General features: G+C 40.8%; 1 protein-coding gene across 1 annotated transcript in view; it reads right to left on the minus strand.

The window, feature by feature from the left end:
• Positions 1 to 11,523: 11,523 nt before the first annotated feature.
• Positions 11,524 to 24,377, minus strand: part of myo16 (myosin XVI) — a gene marked incomplete at its 5' end in the record, with an annotated part of 73,164 nt that continues 60,310 nt past the window's right edge. Inside the window, 3 exons of the mRNA XM_008301804.1 lie at positions 11,524 to 14,897; positions 21,893 to 21,978; positions 23,770 to 23,922. Of these exons, the coding sequence (XP_008300026.1) occupies positions 14,727 to 14,897; positions 21,893 to 21,978; positions 23,770 to 23,922 (410 nt within the window). The remainder of the gene's footprint in view (positions 14,898 to 21,892; positions 21,979 to 23,769; positions 23,923 to 24,377) is intronic.

A 24,377-nucleotide genomic window follows, 5' to 3' on the forward strand; every position in this document is an offset into this window, starting at 1 on the left:
TCTCCCAACCCCCCATCCTCCATTTCTATCTGGCTGGTTGCAACCTCCACGTGCAAGAGCGAGCACTGCAAAGTGCAACAGTTTAAGTCAAGCATACTCATAAATTCCCAGCCCCAGTGGATCGCTCTGTTTACATTGTGTTTAATAATAATCATTTTATAATATATGTAGATAATGCTGTAGATCCAACACAAGCATTTAATCCTAATGCCTTTTTTTCCCCCCCATACTAATACCCTAAAGAGCAGGATTCTCAATGTGACACAAATCAGATGATAGAGGATTGTGTTACAGCTTGTGTGTATGTGTCGTTGCGTGTTGGTAGCAGAGAAGCCTCGCGCTACGCCTGCTGTATACTAATACGCAGATCTAGCAGAGCGTGCTCATTAGGATTAGACCACTCTGATGGCATGTAAAAATGAGGACCGTCATCGAAAAGGGAGGGACTCAGAATCGAACGGTTCCAGGACTCACACATGCAAAGAGAATGAATGGACGGGAGACCAAATGGCTAAATGGAAAAATAACGCTTGTGTATTTGCATGACTGTCGTGCTGTTTTGTATGCAAACATGTGGAGGTTAGTTTTGAATGTATACAGGGATGTTCAAATGAGGATGACCATATTTGCTAATGTGTTCTCAGGCTTGCGAATCCATGAAATTATGCATTTTATACATTCAGCTGGAATAGGAGTCCAAGATGCAACATCCTCAGTTGAAATCTAATCAGTTTGTGCTTCTTGATTTATAATTTATGAACAATATGTCGAAAAATGACAACTTTAAATCAAATAAACGCCTTTCTTTTCTCCAAAGTAGTGTTCTGAGGCTCCTACTTCAAACTTATCATTTAAATACCATCTTGTCGCCTAAAATGTTCTCTATCAGTGGGCTTGTTGACAGTCCTGCGAATGAGGCAGAAACACTCTTGTGTTTCATGGTTGAAAAACAGACCCGTAAAAAGAATTTCCATTGACTACTAACTGCTCATTATTACAGTAGTGTGCTTTCAAAATCCTTAATTTTCTTGACAGTGAATATAAATGGCCTGTAAATGACTCAAAGGTAAATTAGGATGGTCCAGGCAGCTCATTGTAGCACCATTCAGCAGCTCGTCTTTCACCCATAAAGAGGAGCCACCCATGCTAATTAAATTACTCATACCTCTAAAGTAGGGCAATTATGAGATTTAATTAGTTGGCAAATGGCTGATTAGATAGTTAACTAATGCTTGATTAAAAACTGCTACGGCACTATGTGGCGCTGATTGTCATTTACTTTTGGGGGAGGGGAGGCAAGAGGGGAACTCGGATCTTTTTAGATAAACAAATATGTGGAGGACCGAAGGGAAAATTGTAGGGTGTTCTCCTCTCCACATTTGTCATTGTGCCTCCCTCAGATGTTAAGTGTATAAATGGTGTGGGGTTTTCTCTAATCTTTCATTTTACTGCTGACAGCGGAGACAAATGAAGGAAGAAAGCTTGGCCACCACACAAAGGCGAGGCCCATGGGACGAAGCACGGGATCATCAGACATTTCCCCTCTTGACCGGGCTGTATTGCTTGCTGAGCATTCTGCATATTCCTGAGATTTTACCGGATAAACGTCCTTCTTTTGAGTCCAAGGAAGGCATGATTTATCTCACCTCCGAATGTACATATCCATGAAATCGATGGGTATTTTCACAAACCCCTTCTAAGTACACGTGAGCTGGAAGGGCATGTGAATTTCCCTCTCCGTTGCCACTCCACACAGGCGTACAGACCGTGGTATAAAGTGGCATATGTTTGCTTGAGGGAGTGGCCTGGGGTGTTAATGTAAATATGACATACAGCAAAGAGAAGCATTGGAAGGTCCTTGGAGAAACAACCCAAGGGAGAAAAGCAGCATTGCAGCACAATGGTTACGCTGCACAGACAGGGCCTCTAGTTGCCATGGCAACAATACAGAGGTTATTGACATAATTTCAGAGAGTTCCCAGGAATTCTTCCTTTGCAATATTATTTTTTTTAAATTTCCTTGACACCTCTATGGTACAGAAACATCCATTAAAAGCACCTACTTCTCAATTTATACTCATTTAACATTATACTCGAGCGAATGAAAGTTTCGTTTACAATTTCTCCCACTGAATTTGTGAAATCTGTTCAGTTCAGGTCTACGTGTCTGCGACAACATCATACACACAATTACAGCTAATTGCTTCCCCATGAACCCCTTTGAGTGTCCTACCTGACAGATATTTATGTATATATGCGCATGTCCTGTGTCTATAGGAGCAAAAAAAAGTGTGTCTCGGTCTGTCTGACATTGTCAGCAGTATGGAGCCTTGTTAATTGCCATGTTAATTAGCTTTATCAAAGACAGCCTCAGACTCTGCTGACTGCTGGCTAAAAGGAAAATGGAAGGAAGATGATTTTAGCTGCTGTCGCCTGAATTGGGAGGGTGGACCAGACAGGATTCAGAGTGTGTTACTGATCTAAAGTCAGTGATTTATCACTTTGTTTTCCCTTTCTAAACGCATACGAGAATGGGATTATTATGCTCATACAGTAGAGTTTATCAAGTTCAGATGAAGGAAAGAATTTCCTTGATGGGTATGTTGGGAGCTCGAATGTTTGCAGAGCTATTGACACAATTCTTATCTCGCCATGGCAACTGATGAAAACTGTGCTTGTGGTAGTTTATTAGCGGAAAGTGAAAAAAGTACATTTTACAAATATTGTATGGAAATGAAAGTTGAGAGCTTAAAACTGGGATTTTTATTTGTAAATTATTGTGGTTCTTCAAAGGAAATGTACTTATTTGTGACATTATAATAATTGAATAATTTGTTGTAGCTTTTAAATTGCATTTGATACCAAGAGAAGAGACAATCAGTAAGAATGAAGAGATGAAGCTGCCTAGCAACATTTAGCTTACTGTAACTGAAGAGCCTGCATCGTTAATTTCACCGCTTAAATGTATCGGTTTCATGTCTGAATGAGCAACCTGGTTATTTTTCAAAACGGTTGCAATGGCAATCTTACTATGTCAGACCTTACTTATCATTTTCAACACAGTCTGAACACAAGATTGCAACGTGCTGCTGTAGAATGTTGGTATGTATAGTGAACGACAGTCTGGGAAGAGATGCGTGAAAAGCTGTAACCTAATCCTGGTGGAAGCTGCCCGTATCATCTGATGTACTGTGATGAGTGAAATGAAACCGTGGAGAACATTAACGTGAAAGTTAAGTATGTCTAATTGACAGAATGCTGTAACTTTAACAGATTGATGAAACCAGCACAGAACCTTTTTAAACTGATTCGGCGATTGAGTTCCAAACAGTTAGTATGACTCACCTCGTGCAAATTGCAGGTATAAGCTTGCCATTGGCTGCACATTTCACGAAGCTATCTCCGCCCTCTTCTGCATTCTGTTTTAAAAGACCAACTCCAGGAGAGGAACCTGTGAACAGAAATGTTAAAGTTTTGCAGAAGGTTTGAATCGTGCAATAAAGCAGGTCTCCTAGTTTTTCCTACAAATTATCAATTTTAATGGAAGTGCTCACCTCCCTGCATGCAAATGTTCCTCCAAAACAATTCCACTGTGGATGCATCTCATTAACCCAGCTCAAGAAAATTGTGATTTGTTTAAATGAATATTAAAAACAAAGCACCTTTAGCAAAATGATGCGGTGCAGTCAGACTACTCCACACAGCACTGTGTCAGCAATAGAGAATGGTCTGTTTGCATCAGACTAGCAGTTGGCTCTTGATACATTCTCTGGAAAAGTGACAAAAAATAAAGAGAAATATAAGTTCAGGATTATTTTTTACATTATTTTTTTGTCTCCAACTCATGAGAACAAATGTCTGGCTGTTAAACCAATAATTGTTTCATCATGTTTTCCAGTTAATAGTTAACTTTGTCTGTCTGCCATTTTATGCTGGACAGGTAGCATCGAGTCAGTTTATCACATATCTTTCCCCTAGAAACATGATGAATGAATGAATGGTTTATTTCGGTTACAATCTACAGTACAAAAACTGAATTGTATGCATTCAGCTGATAAAGAATTGTTATACATGATTGCAGTCAACATTTCTTTAACAGAGAAGAATTTAACAAGCTCTGTAAGAGAAAAAGGAATAGTCTGAAGCCAAGGCTTATTTTTGCCTGTCCTGTACAATCCATAAAATAACCTGGAATCTCAGTAATGCAGAAAAGAAAAGAAAAGAAAAGAAAAGACAAGAGAAGACAAGACAGGACAAGAAAAGAAAAGAAAAGAAAAAAAGAAAATAAAAGAAAAAGAAAAAGAAAATTTAAAAAAAACATAAGATTTACTCTAAATTAGTCTTCTTAATCATTTCACGTCAGTCATTTTACATTGTAATCCTTAATTATTTTACCTTTCAATGTTTTTTTTTGAAACTCAATAGAGACCTACACAATTTCAGATCATCACTAAGTCCATTTTATAATGTAATTCCCAAATATGAAACACATCTGCATTGAACAGTAGTTCTCACATTATCTCTTTCAAAGACACCCAGCCCTCTTAAATTATATATTTTTTCTCTTAATTAAAAAAAAAAAAAAAAAAATGTTGAATACAGGTGGGAAGACTTTTTTTCTTCACTCGAAATAATATTTCTAATGTTTTTAAGTATACAATATCTAAGCATTTTACGGTGCGAGACTCTATAAATAGTTTCACAATAGGAAGCTTTCCTGAATGTCGTGGCTAGAAAAAGAGTGGACAAGCTGTTGGTCGTAAAAGCCAACGTGATGTTTGACTTTAAAATGCTGCTTTGAGCTCAAAGTACAGCAGAGTTGGATATAATTCTCTGTAGGTTTGCCACCACAAGCAACCCTTTTAACATTACACGTAATCTTGATCCACTGTTTATTTGAAATATTAATAAGTGCACCTTTGAGATGGTGGTTCAAATATATATATATATTTTTTTTTCACTGTGAGTGGTGGTGTGCAAATGCAGTACAGGAGCTGTGTGAGTGCAAGAGTCACTTCTGCGAGTTTGTCTAATCTGATATTTCAAAGGCTGATCTGATGTGATGGATGTGTCTGGAGAGACAGACCTCAAAGTCGTTAATTGAAAATTGAGGCAGTGTTGAGATGATGTTATTGATTTTCACACTCGCAGCGAGCAGTGCATGGAAGGTTGCACCATAGCAAGAAATAGGTGAAGAGGTGAAAACAAGAGTGGAGTCAAAGTGGGATGGTCAAAATGGGTTGTGGGGGGAGGAAGAACATAAAGGGCAACAGGAGGTGTGACAGGGATCATCAGGGCGGGCAGTAAATTGGGGTTGAGAAATGGACATTATGAGGTCTTTAAATGCTTGGAATAAAAGGGTACCACCCTTCATGTATTACAAGAACAACCCTAAACCTTTGGCTATCGTAAAGCCGGTGAAGTCTCACAGCTAAGGGAGCAACCCTTCGAACCTGAGCCTTTTCTTCAAAGCATTGATCAGACTGGAGCAAGCCGGTCCCCAGGCTGTTTGTAAGTCAACATAAACCTACCAGCCCTCCAACCAGTGCTCAAGTAATCAATAGAGGTGGGAATCGTGTTTACTCCTGTGTTTCATGGCCTTTGAAATGTCTCCGATGGAGGGACTCTCACAGCTTTCATCAGGTTCCTCTCTCTTGGTTTTCTCTCTTTCTCAAGCACAAACACATAGACACATAGACAAACAGGACTGTATGTCAATCTGTCTCTGGTGGTGGATTCGAGACCAAAACAAACATATAGGATCAATATGATGCCTCTTCCCTCTGATTGTGCATGCCATATACGTTAGTTCCCTCTTCCCCATCACTCCCACACACCTGCTCTGTGGAGCAACCATTCATCGCTTCCTGGGAACGAGAACAATCTGGTTTCATCCGGCACGAGGGGAGGCAAACATTTTATGCAAATACCGAACGGAAGCATCAGAATAGGGTCCAGAATAGTGTTTGTATTCAATTCCAACAAAACACATTTTAGTAAATAATAACGCAGCAAATACAGTAGAAAACACAGTTTATGTTTTCCCTCTTTATGCAGCATGTCTTTGTTTTCTAAAGACATGTTTTTTTGCCAGCAAGTGATCCCAGCAGCTAGTTAGGTGTTAACTAAGTCCTACTTAATAAACCTTTATGTACTGTTTGCCTATATTAGTCCCCCATATGCAGTTGACAAAGATTTATCACCTGAAATCCCTAGCAAGTTTAAAAATGACTGATCATTAATATGAGGCAGAGGCACATGAAGGCAAACTCACATTTATCCATTTGTGAGAAGGTTTCATCAGCTCTTTATCTCAACGAGTTTTTGAAAAGTTGCCTCCAGCTGACTTGTTTTTATTCTTAGATATGCATTTAATGGTTATACGTCCCTGACAAACCATCAGTATCCTTACCAAAGGAAGATCCATGTATAACATGTACACGACATGGAAGTAAAATAGCTGAACATCTGTACAGGTCTTTTACACTATTCAACTTGTCAAAGTGGGAAAAGCACGAGTGTTATTATTAACGTTAGGGCTCCGCTGTAAGTGGTCCAGTAGAACACTGGATGCAAAATTTATAATGCTTCCCCACTTTAGATAATGTCATGATTATCCACTCAGCACAGCATGCCAGCTTTTGTCATACAGCGTTAGCAAAGACAACAACGATATGCCTTTTAGTAACACTCCCTGCTGGAGTAACATCAGAATAAGCACAATGTGAAAGCCTGTCGCTTTAGTGAAGCAGCAGAGGCACTGCCAATAAATACAACATTAATAGTACAACCTAGTTCAAAATAATACGTGGCTGTTTACATGCCAGCTCACATTTGTTTGTCTGCAGATCCAGAGGCCGTATTCTCAGGACCGTGAATGCACCAATAGAAACGCACTTGTACAACCGCACATTTAGAGCCCCCCCCCAAGACAGCACCACCTACCACAATAAGTGATCACTAATGTGCATGACTTACTGTTTTAAAGGATGATTTCACTAGACAATAACGCTGACATCAGAAGGAAGTTAACAGAAATGTTTATAACGGTGAACAACAGTGACTGAATGGAAAGAAATGCTCTTACTTTCTTTGGCGCACCACGAGTCCAAGAAGTGCGGTCCTGAAAGTTCAGCCTCCGGGTCTACAGAGAAACCTTGCTCAACCATGTGGCAAGCTCTGTGGCTGAAAGACGAAGTTCCTCGAAGTGCGAAACTGCTACTGTAGCTACTGTAGTTCCCCAAATGGCCACTTGAGGCTGGCACCATCCATTCATCCATCCATCCATCATCTATACACCACTTAATCATCACTAGGGTCGCAGGGGGGCTGGAGTCTATCCCAGCCAACAGGTTAGGCTGGCACCAAAAGCAAGTCAATCTCTGTCGACCTCCATGTTAAAATGTTCAACTTTACAACAGAAGCAAACACGTTTACAGACTGGTACAGAATGGTTTTGGTCTCTATAGCTAATTTCCTTATTTGTGAATTTTTATGTAACTTAACTATTGTGTTAAAGCTATCATAATCAGGGCGGTGGCTACATTAAATGACAGGTCAGTGCTATCATGGGGCAGTTCCTGGTCCAGACATGTTTGAATGTTCTGCATCACTTCCATTCTTGCTCCATTTCTTCGCGAATGTAGGATTAGCTGAAAGTCAGACAGACTCAGACACCGGCAAAATGGCACCGGCCAGAGCTAAGCTTTAAAACAGCTTTTTCAAAAATGTATAGGTGACATCATGGACGGTTCATCCATCCATTTTCTATACACCGCTTAATCCTCATTAGGGTCGCGGGGGGGCTGGAGCCTATCCCAGCCGACTTAGGGCGAAGGCAGGGGACACCCTGGACAGGTCACCAGTCTATCGCAGGGCCACACTTAGAGACAGACAACCAAGCACACTCACATTCACACCTACGGACAATTTAGAATCACCAATTAACCTCAACATGTTTTTGGACTGTGTGGGAGGAAGCCAGAGAACCCGGAGAGAACCCACGCTGCACGGGGAGAACATGCAAACTCCACACAGAAAGATTCCGGTGCCCCCACCGGGACGCAAACCGGCAACCTTCTTGCTGCGAGGCAACAGTGCTACCAACTGCACCACCTTGCAGCCCTGGACGGTTCATTTGTCTTTTTATTCAACCTATTTTCTGAACAGGTTTTGTGTCTAACATGTAACGTGTAACTCTTCAAATTCTAATATTGTCATCACTGGCTCCAAAGCTTGACGAAGACTAGAGGGGTTTAGTAAAGGATCAATTCAAGAGAATAAGGGTTCTTGCCATACTCAGCTGCTATTACACTCAAGGGTGTCAGATTGTTAGCTTGGCCCCCACCTCTCCGTCATGTTCTTCAGCATGTTTTATAGTTTTTTTTGATGGACCATACATCCTTAAAACACACACAAATACTACTAATAGACACATTACAACCTGGGAACAAACTGCTCTGTAAAGTATCCCTGGGGGAGTATTGGAGACCAAAGAGAACCAGAGAAAACAGAGGATATATGGCAAAGGTGAACATATCCAGTGACCTAAATGGGAGACAGAAGAAGAAGAAGAAGAAGAGTCTGTGTGCTTGACTCAAGGCTTACTGGTGTAGCATCAGGGGGTAGTTTGGTCCAAATTACCTCTCAGCCATTTCCCCTCCTCCTGTGTAATGGTGGATCTTTTCAACCCTGAATAAATGATATAATGGCCAAGGTGCCACTCGTAGTGGTAGAGATAAATTAGAGAGGAAAACTCCTACTGTGGTGGCTTAGATTTAGATTAATGGTCAACCAATAAAAGGGAACACTAATACAGCCCCTGTGTTAACACTAAAAATGGATTTAATAAAAATAAAATAAAATGATTTGTATTTGTGTTGCACATCACAATGAAAATAAATATGAAACAAAACAAAATAATATATTACATTTAATAGATTTTGTTGATTGGAACTAACAATTCTTTTACACAAAAGAAATAAAAATAGCAAATGGGAGGTCAGTGTTTGCAGGTTAGATATTCTGAATTAGCCGTTACCCCAATTGTAGTATTGTCTGATTAAGATATGTGGAATACACCAATGTGATTTGGGTTTTAGGAGCATTCCTTGGACCTGTATACAGTGCATTCATAATATGCACCACAAAGAGGGTATGCACTGTAACACAAGGATTTTACAGTCAACTTTGCGTGTTGTACACAAAACCAACAAGCCAACAGTTTGCAAGACTGGAAAAGATTGCAAATAAAACCCCACATTGCTGGTTGGAAGGAAAGACACACCTGTAGTACCTTTAAACATTATGAAAGACTTGGAAGACAACAGGTTTTTAGAAATCTGCAAACATTGCAACACTGACCTCTTTAAAGAGGGGATTGCAAGAATGAAAGAGGGAGACTGTGATTGCACAACTCTGAAACAAGTGGAAACCTCTGAGGAAATTCTGTTTCGACACATAGAAGAAGATTGGCACAAGTTGCTCATGCTGTTCCACTTTTCCATATTTTGATGTGGTAAATGCATGGATAAATGGCATGTTAGGGCATCGACCCTGTCAAACAAAGCCCAGAAAGACAGTGATGTGACATTCACCGGCCCTGCTGCTAAGAATGCAGCGAGCTCATCAAATAGACCAGATGATATTCGTAACAACAGAGACTGGAGCATCCCCCACCACCCCCCCAACACATCCTTTGTGCATGCCAACATAGTCAGTGATGGTGGTAATTGGACTGAATTTCTTTTCAAAATGCTTAATTGCTCCCCACTTATCCATATAAATATAAGTGGCTCATTTGCAACTCATTGCCTTTGAGAAATGCTGTTTGCACACGTTAACACATGCAATGTGTGTATTAATAAATTGGAACCAGCAGTGATTCAGAAAGCCAACTAGCTTTTACTGTTGGAGGCTAAAACACCCAAATGTGTACTGTCCTCCAAACAAAGGCAGACCAGAATGCAAAGTATAGTTCTTGCTCACTAAAATGGCAAAAACATGTCGCTGCAAATGCCTAAACAAGATTTTTAATTCAGTCTGTGAGCAACACTGAGTCAAACGGTACTTCAAGAGAGACATAATAGCACAGATGTTATTATTATATACAAATTAGTAGTATAAATATTCACTGTTGCTGAGCTAGTCTGGTACCTGGCATGCATATAAATAAGCAAACACTAATAAATTTATGTTTGTTTACAGAAAGGAGCTCCAGATGGTTCACAATTTAGTGGCTTTTAACTATATATGTGTGTGTGCAATAACAAATCATAAGGGGTTATACATTTAAAGACACACACACAAACACAACTACTGTGTGTTTAGTGATTTGTACCCACTTGGTTTTACTAAAATCTAAAAAGTAATGTTTGCATGCTGTGTTGATTCAGTGATCTTATGTTGTTGGTGAGATTGCTCCATCAGAGTTCACATGTGAAATAGTGCCTTTGGAAATGCACTGAAAGCTGAAGTGAGAACTCCAGAGCAGCAAGGTGATAATGCCACTACCATGCCAAAATGATAATGTTGCTGAACAGAAACACACTTTTTGACTTCAAAGTGCATCCACCTGGCAGCACATGAGTCAGCAGCCTTTGGTGGAAACGCTTTGCTGTGACACATAAACTTCAAACGCAGGCTCCCACACTCGGAGGCGAGGTCTTGCAGTGACTCCTGCTTGGGGGAAACATTCCTCTAAATTACTTCAGCGAGTTATATATGTTGGGAGACGCATAGACAACTGAGCTGTGCTTGTCTTGACGTGAGTATTAACAGAAACCACCGCAGGTTAGCAAACGCCTGGAAGCGCAGCCGCTCATCCTGGGAAATGTCACTTTGCATAGGCGTCATGCTAAACATTGCTCATCCCTTGTAAGCTTTGGTGGTTTATGCAAATACAGAGAAACTTACACTCACTAAAAAACAAGCCACCTGTGAAATATATCCAAGCACATTTTCTCAGGAACTGTAGTTGTAAAGTGCAGCAGCAGAAGTAGTGACAGTTATATTCAATGAATTTTTCCTCCTTTGCAAAATAACATTACCTGCAAGGCCGCTCAAATCATCGAAAGCCACAAAGATCAAGCAGAGAAAGAGAAGTGGGCAACAGAGCTTTGGTGTACTTCTGTCTAACCCACCCAGGTTAAAAACATAAAAGTGCATGCACACACACACACACACACACACATACATACATCAGCACAACAGTCTGAATAGAGACCATCATCAGTCATCTGCAAGTCAATACTCAGGTAAATCAATCAATCAGACAGGAATTCCAATCTTCCTTAGTCAGTAATACAAACAGCAGGACCGAGCCCTGATTATCCTGAGCAGATTAGGAGCAGGAGGTTAAAATGTTGGCAGCTGATGTCCTGTTAAAAGACAAAAACTTCTTTTACATGCGCAAAATTAACAACTGGATGAGTAAAATTGGTGCAATTCTCCTTTTAGGTTAGAATTTCAGCTAAAGATCATATTCACTCTCTCTCTCACACACACACACTCAAACAGAAAGACTGGCATTGACACAATTGTGCTTTATTGCTGTACAGGTACAGTACTTATAAAACATTGGGAACATAATAATTATGAAATATCACAATCTTTTTTTCTTTCCACAAACACATATGTATGCAGATTAAAATATACTGTATGTCATGTACAAAAGAAATATTACAGTTAAAAAAAAAACAAAAACAACAACACTATGAAAGGCAGTGAGATAACCCTTTTTAGGTGCTGAAATATTGTGTCTCTCTGGACATCTATATATGGACTGGGGACAACAGAATGACCATTCTGCACTGGCTGCAGCACCAGAGAGCTGATCTCAGAGCAGATGATTATTGGTTCCTGACTAACAAAGATGACTGGCAGTAATCTGGCTGCCAGAGTTTGGTATGCTTTCGACAGACTGAGCTAATTCTTTGAGGTTTTTTATGGGATGGAGGTGACGCGTTTTGCGGGCCGATCCAACTGAAGGTGGATTAAAGTGTGTGGATGAGACATAGGGGACAGAGTGGTGATTCACAGTGCAGCGGGAAGCAGTTCTTCACATTAGACAGCCTTTATCTTTTCAGCACGAGCATGTTATAGGGGGCGAGGCCCAACATGTGGTCATGCAAGGTAGAAAGCACTGATATGCTTTAAATTACAATAAAAACAATGTCCTCATTTCATGACTTCTGTAAACATGGGTATACACAAAACCGCACATGACTAACCAGAGCTCGGATCATAACGAAGGGCAAATACCGAGGAGAGGAATTCTCTTTCACTGGCATTGGCAAAGTTGAGCAGCTTGATGTTGATTCCTGCGTTTGATCACAGATGAGTTTAAATCCTTGTGTGAAAAATGTTTGACATAGTTCTCCATTGCAGTACTCATGCAGCCCCAATCACAGCACACGAGGTGTGAATCATGGAGCAAATCAATATCGTATTGTTATTAACTTGCTTTAAAAATGAACTGCATACATAACTTCTGAAGACAACAATCACATTAAGCAGTTAGGTACACTCTTTAGATACAGGCGCATGTTCCAATAATAAGATACAAAGGGATTCCGTGATGTGCACAGGTATTGGAATAAAAATTTTGCATTTATACATTCAGCCAGTCAGTCGAAAAAATGCAGCTCAGCTCGTTTTGCCATCTCTTTCCTGAATATCAGCGGCCTCCTTTAATTCCTCTTGAATATTTGTGCACCTCCACGCACCGACAGCAGCCGAGATCGATCCTTTGATGGTGCTGCTAATTTGTAAGGCTGAATCAATCAGACACATTGTGGGTGATCAGTGGGAATGAGAAATCAATTAGAGCTATTGATACTTTGCGGCTCTAACAATTCAGACTGATCTGCGAAGATCAAACAGCTTGTCGGGACACACCCAGCCCATTACAGAAGTCAACACAACACCACATAAACATTGTGCAATAAAACATCCATATACGCTTAAAAACACCTGCCTTGCATTGGAGGAACAGAACAACAGGGTCGGGGGGTATAGAGGGGAATAAACAAATAATATTAAATAGAGTATAAAGAATTTCATAGCCATAGACAGTCATTCTGAAAAAAAGGATATTCACATTTTAAAATAAACCTCTTCTCTTTACCTCCGTCATTGCATCTAACCCAAGACATTCTTCGATCTCAGTTTCACCATCATAGACAGTATTATCTCACCTCTACCATGTCCCTTGTCTTTCAGCTCAACCTCTGTGCTCCTCTGCTATATTAAAAGCTAAAACGTACGACACTGGTCACTATTTACAATGTGGTTACCATGGAAACACCCGTAAAGCCGGTTTGATCCATCGGGGAAGGGGAGGGGCTCGGCGGGGTCAAGTGGGGAAACAGGTCTTGTTTGTTTGTGGTCAGATGACGAGAAAGGAGATGACGCGAGGACACGGGAGGTGTCTGTGAGGAATCTGTACAATAATCAAGTTCATCTGTGTGCGAAAGTCTCCTGAACAACACCAAACACACGAGCCTGTCCAGGTGTCGATGAGACGCAATGAGAGTCGAGTTGCTACTTTAGAAGTGTAGACTGTATTTTCCCTATTTTTCAACATGTACTTTTGATCCATAAAGGAACAGTCCACAGAATCACCACTGAACCGCAGTAACAGCTATGATTTGGTCATTTATGTCATTGTATATATAAGTCTACAGGAACGACTGTACACATCAGTTTTTAACTGTACGTTTAGATATATCTTTCACACAACTTTGGCACAGAGTTTCATGTTCACAACATGAACCATATACCTGTCAGCTAAAGCTTTGTATTTTTCAGCTTTACACCTTAAACCAATGCAGGTTCTTTTGTTGGATCCCCTTCTCACAGTAAAGGTAAGTGCAGTAGTTTGAAATTTGGCCAGAGGGATTCACTCCTCAAAGGCTGGTGGTAACAAAGAGGAAGAGAAGTGCACCTTGGGATAATACTGAGGTCGCCCTGACCCCTGGTCGCTCGTTACCAGGGCTGCAGTAGCACTTAAGAGCCCCAACATGAGAGGCTAAGTGAGAGCTGTGTACCTGAAAAAGGTCCCATGTCTAAGCCCGTGCACGGATGCTAAAAATCGGAGGTTTCCAAAGGCTTTGATTGACGTGTAAACTTTAGAGGTCTGAGTCTCGGGTGGGTGCACACAAAAGAACTCATGGGAGCATCACAGGACAGCATGTCAAGTATAATCAGCACCATGTTTCGGGGTGGAGCTCCTTTGTGTGCAGCAGTACATCACGATAGGCTTGGATACAGACAGAATACAAGGACTACTCAGTATTGGAACCACCATGAAAACACTGCTAACTTGCTCTTAAATTCAGCCTCCCACTGATGGACATCATATGTTTTATCTCAGAAGAAAACTTTAGAATTACCTCCACCTCCACATGAACCTCTACTGTGTCTGCTTTCCACTTATTTTAATGTATAACACTTGTCAGTGTCACATAATGCTGAGTTTCTGTCATAGTGGTTGGGGAATCCTCCACAGTCAGGTACAAAGGGGAGAAGCAGAACCTTCAGCCCAGGGACTAGGCTCAGGCTTTAGGGCTTGGAGCTTCAGCGTAGTCCATGGGCATTGAGGTTATTGGCCCGGATTTAAAAAACAAAACAAAACAAAACAAAAAATTAAGAGCATGTGCGAGTGTGGCTGAAGAAGAGGGAGGAACTTCATAGCCAATACACGTGACTGTATCACACAACCTCTGTCACGGAGAGGCCTTCCTGTTGGTCCAGAGCAGCGTGGGGGGCAGGGATGGGGATTGGGGTGGACGGTGCTTCCAGTCACTCCGCCCCTCACACTGCATTCGCCGCCATCGCAAAAGCTCCGCCAGGGCGGCGCTCTCATCCCCGTTGGACAGACGTAACCGCTGGAACACCTGGTGCAGCAGATGGAGAAAGGAGTGGGTTTGGGTTAGCTGAGGAATAAACAGAGCATCTATCACATCCAGCTGGACTGATGGAAGAAAGCTGACATGACCAAGCTATGATTGGAGAGGAGTGAGAATGACAGACAGCGGCTTTATAAAAAGAAACCACCTTCAGTCTTACCATTCCTTGCATAAGCATCAAAACAATGGAAGACAGAAATGTTAAATATCAAGCTTTAACCAAATATCCATGAGAGATTAGAACCTACTGAGGAAGAAAAACAGGACACAGCTTTGTCTGATTCTGAAGTTTCTTCAACTGGGTTACTTCTCCTCATTCTAAATACAGAAATGAATCTGGGCCTGGCACGATGCCATCTCATAAGAGTTGATGCAGCAGGGAACATTGAGGGGTGGGGGAATCCCTTCCGTTGAATGACAGCTTTAACAGCAATTCATTTCCATATTCTGTCTCCGGAGCTCACATGCATCACTTCCAAGAAGAGCTTGTGAATCACAGTAGAGACCCTTCTGCAGCTCAAACTGGCTCTTCTGTTTTCTTACAGACAGAAGTGTGCAAACACACACACATACACACAACAGTCTGTATAGAGCACATCATCAGTCATCTGCGAGTCAATATCCAGGTAAATCAATCAGACAGGAATTCCAATCTCCCTCAGTCAGTAATACCAGCTGCAGGACCAAGCCCTGACGATCCAGCCCAGATTAAGAACTGGGGGGGGTTAGGTTGTAATGGTGGAAGTTGATGGGCTGTTAAAGGGCAAAAAACAGTTCCTTCCTTCCTTCCTTGTAGGTGAGATCCAAAGGATAAGTCAGACATTAATCAACTGTATATTGTTCTGTCTACAAGTCCTACAAAAACACCCAAAAGAACAAATGTCTTGTTCTGGCTCCCTGTCGGTAACACTTTTTGCCTACTGGCTTATTTCCCAAACCACACGGGCACTTCAGCAAGCATTATTAACAAGGAGTAAACTGTGCATTTGTTGGCAACTAATTTCAGCTGCAGATTAATACACCTCGTGGTGCATTGAGAATTTAAAGCACCAGGACAAGGTATGTGGAATTGACTGCAAATAAACTACAGTGCAAATCGTAATGGAGGAGCATGCCACTCAGTCCAACACTGGTGTGTTTCAAATAGCTTTTAGTCACTTCTGGATGTCCAAAACATAGAGTAATAAGCTACATGTTCAGTTTCTTTAGTTGTTTCCCTTCACTTCTGATCCTTTTTCCACTGTGCTGGAGTTGGAGCAATGAGCTAAATCAAGTCAGGAGTGCTTACAATTGCAACATTTTTCCAGTATATCACCAAGCATACAGTACATTTAGTGATGCATTCCACAACAGACATCACCGCATAGCCACAGGCACACGCACACCAATAAATGCACACTGCTCCCATTAAATACTTTGACGCATATACATGCACATATCTGCTGAACCGCATACCTGTAAGTATCCATATGTGCGCACACACCAACACACATACAGATTGATTGCCTGCACAAGCACAATACTCAACAGCCTAATCCATAATTTACACCTCCCTGCCAGGCTGTTCTCTGCTCTGGCGCCAGGCAGGAACACCAGCTACTTGAACAGTAGGAACACCGCGTCCTTCTTGCAATGCATGACTGTACATGGACACACACGCACACTTACACACACTCAATGCAATGAGCTTCAGATACAGTTTGGCTATTAATAATTCTGAGGGGTTTCATACTTTGTGGCCTTGATTCCCAAAAATGTAAAACATTTTAATACTCATCTTCAAAATGTCAGCATGACACTGAGTTGAGGTGATAAATGCCGCATTTAGGAATTACAGCAAGAAATATTGGCTGAGTTTCTGACATAATGCGATATCAGAATAAAATAAACCAGTGTGCAGCGATTTGGTATTGGAAGTCTGAAATCAAAGTCTTGTATCTGAACTCGACACCCTTTCGTCTGATGACTTGCATATGTTTATTCCCTTATAAGATTTTCCATCACTGTTATGAGTGGAATCAAAAAATATAAAACCGATGCACCAATTTTCATAAAATAGCCAAAATAAAACATTTTCTGATCGAAAAAAAAATGGTTTGAAACACACACCCTCCTCTGAAATCTTGACCACACCCTTGCCTGTGTGGGGGAGGGTTCCAGTATCCACACCAACATGTTAATGCATTGGTAATGTTATGGTAATAGTATGATAATGTAGGATGACTAGTGGTCACTGTGGACTGTCACAGACATTATGTCCTGAGGCCACCGAGTGTGAAAACAATCTCTGAGCTTCTCCACATAAAAAACACACACATTCCAGCATTCAAACTCCTATGCATGCAATTGTGTAAACCCACATATACACGCTGACAAATGGCTAAAGGCTAATTTATTTATCTAAAGCTGTGTCTGCACCGCTCACACAGTGGCACACAATATAAATACATTTTAATACATTTGGTTTTTCCTCACTTGGACAAACACTAACACAAGAAACAGAAAATCAATGCCTGTTCTAGGTGTTTTTTTGTTTTTTAAACGCAGCTAAAACAGGGAGGTCATGAAACAGATTGTATTTCTAGGATCATTTCACCCAGACTGATGGAGGAGAGCGGGAAGTGCGAAAGAGAGGAACTGCAGAGCGGAAGAGAAGCAGTCACTGATGACCTACAGTATGAGTGAGCTCCTTCCTGGAAATGTCTCTGGATACGTTAGACATTAGGGCTCTTTATCAAACATGTGACCACTCCTTCTCCTTTGAATGCCATCACTTCTGCCTCAACCTTGCCAGAAGGGATAAACAAAAACATCAATCTCTGAACCATTCAGTCATTTAACAGTACGTCAGTTCTTTATATAATTAGTCTAGACTGCTGTTGTCTATACTCACTACAGGGGCCAAAACAAACCGGTCCATTCATTCCCTAAATGAGTTGACCCCCCCCCCCCCCATCTTCCTTCATCCTTTCATTTTCATTTATCCTGTTAGTTGTGCAAATCCTACATAAACACAGCGTGGAATGCAGCTAATTGAAAGGCATACTGGGTCACAGAATTGTTTCTATGTCGTGGCAATGAATAAACTCCTGATAATGAATCAGTTCCATAAGCAAGGCGCCAAGACGAAAGAGCTTCTCTTAACAGTAAACATAAATAAGATGTAACAGTTTGTCTGCAACACTCTCACGGTGATTTCATCACACATCAGAATGAAAATGTGGAAGGTATTACTGAGGTTGTACAGCTTATACACGTAACATCAACAATGACACTAGAGAAAGAGGCTGAGGAAAAGGTTAAAATGGGAATCAAGTGATGGATTCAGCAACGTAAAATTCCAGCAGATGGATAAGCAACGATAAAAACTGCAGCTCTGGCTCAAGTGTCTCTGCATCTACTTTAATTGACAGTTAATCTGCACATTTTCTCTTGATTAACTGAGAAGTTGTTGAAAAAAATGGTGAAAAATGTCTTATTTTGTCCACAACACAAATTTATCCAGTAAACTGCCATATAGGAGTAAAGAAACCAGACAGTATTCACATTTAGGAGGCTGGAATGAGAGAATTTCTACACTTATTGTTACAAAATTATTGTAACCGATTAACAAAATTAGTTGGCGATTAATTCAATCATAGACAATCAATTATTCAACGAATCATTGCAGTTCTACTTAGCGGTAAAATCCATATGTATCAGTGATGGCACGCTTGCTTATTTGCATATTCTGAACCAAGGACATTGCTAAAGAGACGACTTGTAATTATCATATGACTCGTCCACATATGCAGGTGTACTGAGCGCTAAACCCAAGAGCTGCAGTTTCCAGAAATGACGAATAAAAGAGGGTGTGAATGCAGCAATGTCACTGATACTGAGATCAGACTTTATGCCTCGGCAAGCAAAGGAAAGAAAGGGAGCACATAAACCTGAGATGACGTCCTGCAAAAGCAGTGGTTTTCAAGAATTCTGCTCCTGCGACCCATGTTTTTAGATGAATTGAGTCTTTATATAAAAGGAACACACTTTATCCTTTGTGTTTTTATCTTTGGACACTTGGAACTATTGAACACAGTCTCTGATCTCCATAAAAGACCAAACTAAAAATTCTTTAAAGCCATCCTCTCCATGAGGTAAGTCTTTCATACTGCAAAAAAAGAGACTTTTGTGTGGTTTTAATTTTGACTTCTGAAGCCTTTATTGCAAAATGGCGATCATTACTGTCATGATTGCACGCTGGGTCGATGAAAAACACTGCTATTAAGGGCGGGGAGCAGAGTGGCATGACATACACTCACCACATCCCTACATGTGGACAGGGCTTCCAGTGAGCCCCCTGCCCCCCTCGCTGTTTTAGAGGGCAGCCCCCGCACCGAACGGAGAAAAGTTGAGATGACCCCTCTGAAAAAATAAAGGAGGGCGAGAGAATAACAGCCAAGCTTATTAGAATCAAAGAGAGAAAGACAGAGAGAGAGAAAAAAGGAGTCATTTTCATACAAGAGAACAACTTAAAAGTTTGAATATTTCGCTGTGAACCTTCCAATAACGTAAACTATTACATTAGAAGCTGAAATGTGCTCCAGACCTTTTCTTTTTCTTCTTTTTTTTTTAAACACTGTATGAAAGCAGCCTTGAACACAGTGTGCCGGCACATTAGTATTTTATTCCACTTACACAAACAAGCCTTAAAAAGATGCATAAGTTGAACTCAACGCGGCTGTGAATGCAGAGGTAAAACATTTCATTAGCCTGAGGATTGTGAAGTGGGTACACAGCGTGCCTTCACATCTCTAGTGGAATCGCCTTATGAATGGTGTGTCTTGAGCTCCTCCGAAAGTGGGACACTATGTCCTTTTTGCTCATTCTTGTGCTTCATGCACCGCTGACAGTGACACTCAGTCACTCACTGATACAGTCCGTGATGAATCTCAATTAGTTTCCACGTGATTAAACTTTGTTTTGAGCGAAACAACTCCACTCTGGAACATGTGACGCGGCGGCACACCAAGTACCGAGGAGAGCATGTGCAGCGTGCACACTATTAGCAATTTAACCTGCATTATTATAAAATGACTTCCAAATGAGACCAATGTACAACTGTGCAATAAAGATACAAAAGCAGCATGTGTGGATCAGTTATTGTCTTGAAGCCCATGTTCTAAAAATACAAATATAAATTCCTGTGTTCCTGGCTAATAGATTTGATTTGTTAACAGCAAAAGCAGAGAAAGGAAACGCATGTGTATTAGGTGGAATATCATCTGGCTGCACTTAGTATTACTTTTCAGCTGCCACATGCTTAAAATAGTTTAGAGGTTTTTTAAAAAATGATGTTTTTAGAAATATTATCCCATTTACAGCACCTTTCTTTCCTTCTTAACATTCTGTGTTATTACTCATTTGAACTGTTACTGTAGCTGATCTCACAGCTATCCTGTATTGTATTTTTGTCCACTGTAATGTGGTGTCATAAGAAAATAATGATTTCTATCTGAATCTCAGCAGCTTGGTAATGATTGTCGGTCGGCATAGTATTCATGAGCCGTGATCAGATTTCAGATTTGTCCCATCATCAGACCACGGAAACAAGTAAACGCTCTGGAAAACAGTGGAGGTTAACAGGCCTTCTGCCTCCCTCACTGCTCCTCCTTTCTCTATCGCCAAGAAATTAAAAAAAATAGCTTTGTTGTGCACATGTGAATGAAATACGTCATTAAAAACACATTTCAGTCAATTGCCGATGTACACAGACAGATGTTGACGAGTAAAATTTCATGCTCCAGAGACGCGAGCTGATCTTGCAAAACGCGTCCGTCATGTAAAGACGGTTGAGCGAGGAAAAAAATCTGCACATTGGTCACAGAGTCTGGAAACATTAGACACATAGACTGGCTAAAATGGCAGCCAGAATGTTGAATGCGAACACATTAGTTGGAATTTCATCTTCTCTCTTCTGTTACAGAGAATATTTACCGGACTGTAGCACTTGGAGGCCAATGGAATGAAATCATTTAAACAGGAAATTAGAAGAATTTAATGCACACGTTGTTCATCGAATACAGAGCGGAAGCAGAGCACCCTCAGAATGCTGCGGCTCTTCAGTTACTTCAACGAGCAGCTAAATCTATTAATGCCTGAGGATTTTGAGGATCTTTTCAGTTTAATGATTGACAATTAGGATGAAAGGAAGCAAAGAGAGTTTGGTCTTTACAGCTAAAAGACTAATTCTAGTGTTTTCAAGTGTTTTGGCCTGAGGTGAAGGTAGAGCACATGATAATCACCACAAAAGCGTCTATCTCTCGGTTGTGACCGTCCCTCCCTGCAGACATCTTGTGTGCTGGGTCAATCATGTGAGTGTGATCTTGCTGGTAACCCCCCCCCTCATCTCTATTGTTATATCTTTAAATTATTAAAGCTTTCTAACGTACAGGTTTATCAGTTAGTGGTATGTCTCGGTTTTCAAAAGGCTCCCCTTCGCTCAAGATGGTTTCCACTTGGTCATCGGAGTTTTATCAGTTCCATATGAGGAGGCCGTGTGTGTGTGTGTGTCTGTTTGTGTGTAGGCATGTGTGTGAGCTTGGGTGCAAGTGTACAGGACAATAAATTCAATCCTGTAACCGTACACCTGTCTGCAGAGCCAGAAAAAGCTCACATGTCATGAGTGATACACGGTGTTCAAAGGAGGCCACTTTCCTGTCCATTCAGAATGTCAACAAACACAATGGAAACCTCATATAGTTGTGCTGTAATTGTGTGTGTGTTGTGCGTGTAAACATGTGCGTCCCAGTCGCATGTTTTTAACTAAAATGACAGATCCGACACAGAAGGATTGCGTGTTTTGTAAGGTGTTAGGAAGCAAAAGTGAACACAACACCTGCTGCTATAAAGCATCTGAAATGAAAATCGGGTAACATCACACAGAAATACAAAGTGTGTGCATTCTTTTGTGTGTATTTTGGTGCCTTTCTTCACGTGTTTACCTGAGTATGATGGCTGTCCATGTGTCTGTGCATCGAGGTGCTGCTGGAGGAGTTTGACTTGCTGTGACTTTCATCCTCCAGCGACCCTGAACACACAACATCACAAGTGTATCACACACCACCAACATCTGACTGGAAGTCCTCCCACACAGAGACGGGTACAGGCTGAAGGACGCCTCACTTCTCATACAATCAGAGAGAGGTTTAAACAACCTTCTCTAATGCGGAAAAAAAAAAAAGAGGAAAATGTCAAGAAAATATGTGAATTTCTTTGTACGTTTAAGGAATATTGCAAACATTAAATTTAAATTCTCTATTATGGTATCTGTGTGTTTTCTTTTCTTATTTCTTAGGTCACTTGAATATGTCATATAATTTCCTTTTTATGCTTCACAAGCCTGTCTTCTCCACCTGCACAGTGCTTTTATTTCAGGCATCTCCAAGATTAGTTAATAGCGATTATGTGACTCTGATGTGACAAAGGCAAGACAATGTTAAAGGAGAGTTTGCAGCTTAGGTTGGCCTGCTAAATTAACTCCCAACTCCACAGGCAGAGTCAGTGGAACTATACTCTCATTATAGAATCACACATCTGCAGCAACAGCACTGTAGCAGGTAGAGAATAATAATACATTGCATTGCAGCATATACACCATTTCACAATGTTAAACAAGATTGTGCCAGTGAAGGCAAATGTGATCGGGTGGCTCCTACATAGCATTTGAACAACACAGACAGCTGTAGAGTACATGTCTCGAGCACTGGAAAACTTGGCGGTGTCCTCAGTTCATGAAGTGAACCCTGTATCGTGTGTCGTGCTGAACTGTGAGGTGGCACCTCTATGGCCAGGGGCAGTTAGGGTTACCTGAACTTTGCTTATTGTGCCGCTACGCATTTGTCAAAACACATGGTTACTCTACCTCCTCGCACACACGTACAGTATACAGACTGTGCTAATCCTACTTAATCTTCTGAACTCCAAAGGATGTGTTAGCTTAAAAAAAGGAGCCAAAATGACACTATTTATTAGAGTAATAAACTGTAAAAACAGAGAAAAACCATTAGCTTTTAAATTAAAACCTAATGGCTGTATTGTTCCGTTAAGAAAACTGACCAAATCTAAACTTAAATTTGCGATATTTCTCCAAACAACTTTATTCTACATATATCTCGTTGTAAAAAAAGGATCATTTGCACGAACAAGACTGTAAAAACAAAGAAAAAAAATTCTGCACTCGGAAGCCATGACTAACTCAGCTGTGAGCAAAAGTCATGTGATAAAAATTCAGGGACTTCTCAGCTGAACCGCAGGCAGGGTTTATACAGAGCAGGTAGGCGATAAGCATGGAGACAAATTGAAAATGTAAGTAGTAAGATACCTGCAGTTTATGGAGCCATGATTCTTTTTACAGAATCGACTGTGGAAATTTGAAAAATGCTGTACATGTTGGCATTCACGTTTTCAAACTACACAAAGGCCATTTCTGAGCTCTCTCCTCTACTAGCCATGGTTGTGCTGTTTCCATAGAGGTATCATACTTTAAATTGCAGTAACAAAAAAAAAATAATAATAATTCAATGAATGGTAAAAATGTGAAAGGAGAAAAAAAACAAAAAACCCAACAGAGAAGCTGCAAGCATTTCGATGGTTATAACTGAATCAACTTGAACTTCATATTCTCTGTGCACCCGTATATGTGTACATTCTTGTATATAGTTGTGGTGCTTATATTTTTATAATAAACATTTTTTTCTCCCCACTTTTTTTTTCTACTACCTGTATTATCCTGCTCAACCTTGTCATTTGAATCACCTGGAAAATCTATGTAATACGTGAGTTGAACTGTGACAGTAAGTACGCAACACGTGGCTGTTACCATTAGAGATCTGGTTGCCGTTCTCTATAGGAGCCGGACTCGGGGAGTGAGGAGAGTGGTTGTTGGCGTTCTTGTCTTGTAGTTGCAGAGATGGTGAGGTGGGGGCAGAGCCACATTCTTCCCTCCCTGGCAGATTGATATTAGAATTGAATCCTAGTGGGAATATAGCCAGAGGAAAACACATTACATGTCAGTATTTGTCATATACAGTAGGCATCACATACAGTAACTATTTATATTCCACCCAGCACACTCTTCAAAGCCTTTCGAGGTCAATTCAGTTTTTAAAAGCAGTTTTATGATTTAGCTAATCACATACTATCTTCCAGTATCTTAGCCCCACCCCTCTTTGAACATGATTCCAAGCCTTTTAAAAAGCATTTATTTAGTGGTAAGAAGGTGACTTCACATGGCCTGACTTTGCGCCTGCTGCTGCTCCTTGTGGCTCACATGCTCTCCCACACTGCATTGGGTAAGTGGCTGTGGGTACATATGTGTGAGGCAGTGTGAATGGGAATTCATCAGCTGCTGTTCCACACTGAGAATGTGTGTCTCCTCGTCCTCCCATGGTCACAAGATACCTAAATATAAACGCAGCAGACTCTGCT

This window comes from Stegastes partitus, unplaced genomic scaffold (genome assembly GCF_000690725.1).
Source record: "Stegastes partitus isolate 25-593 unplaced genomic scaffold, Stegastes_partitus-1.0.2 Scaffold1717, whole genome shotgun sequence".
NCBI classification, from domain to species: domain Eukaryota; kingdom Metazoa; phylum Chordata; class Actinopteri; family Pomacentridae; genus Stegastes; species Stegastes partitus.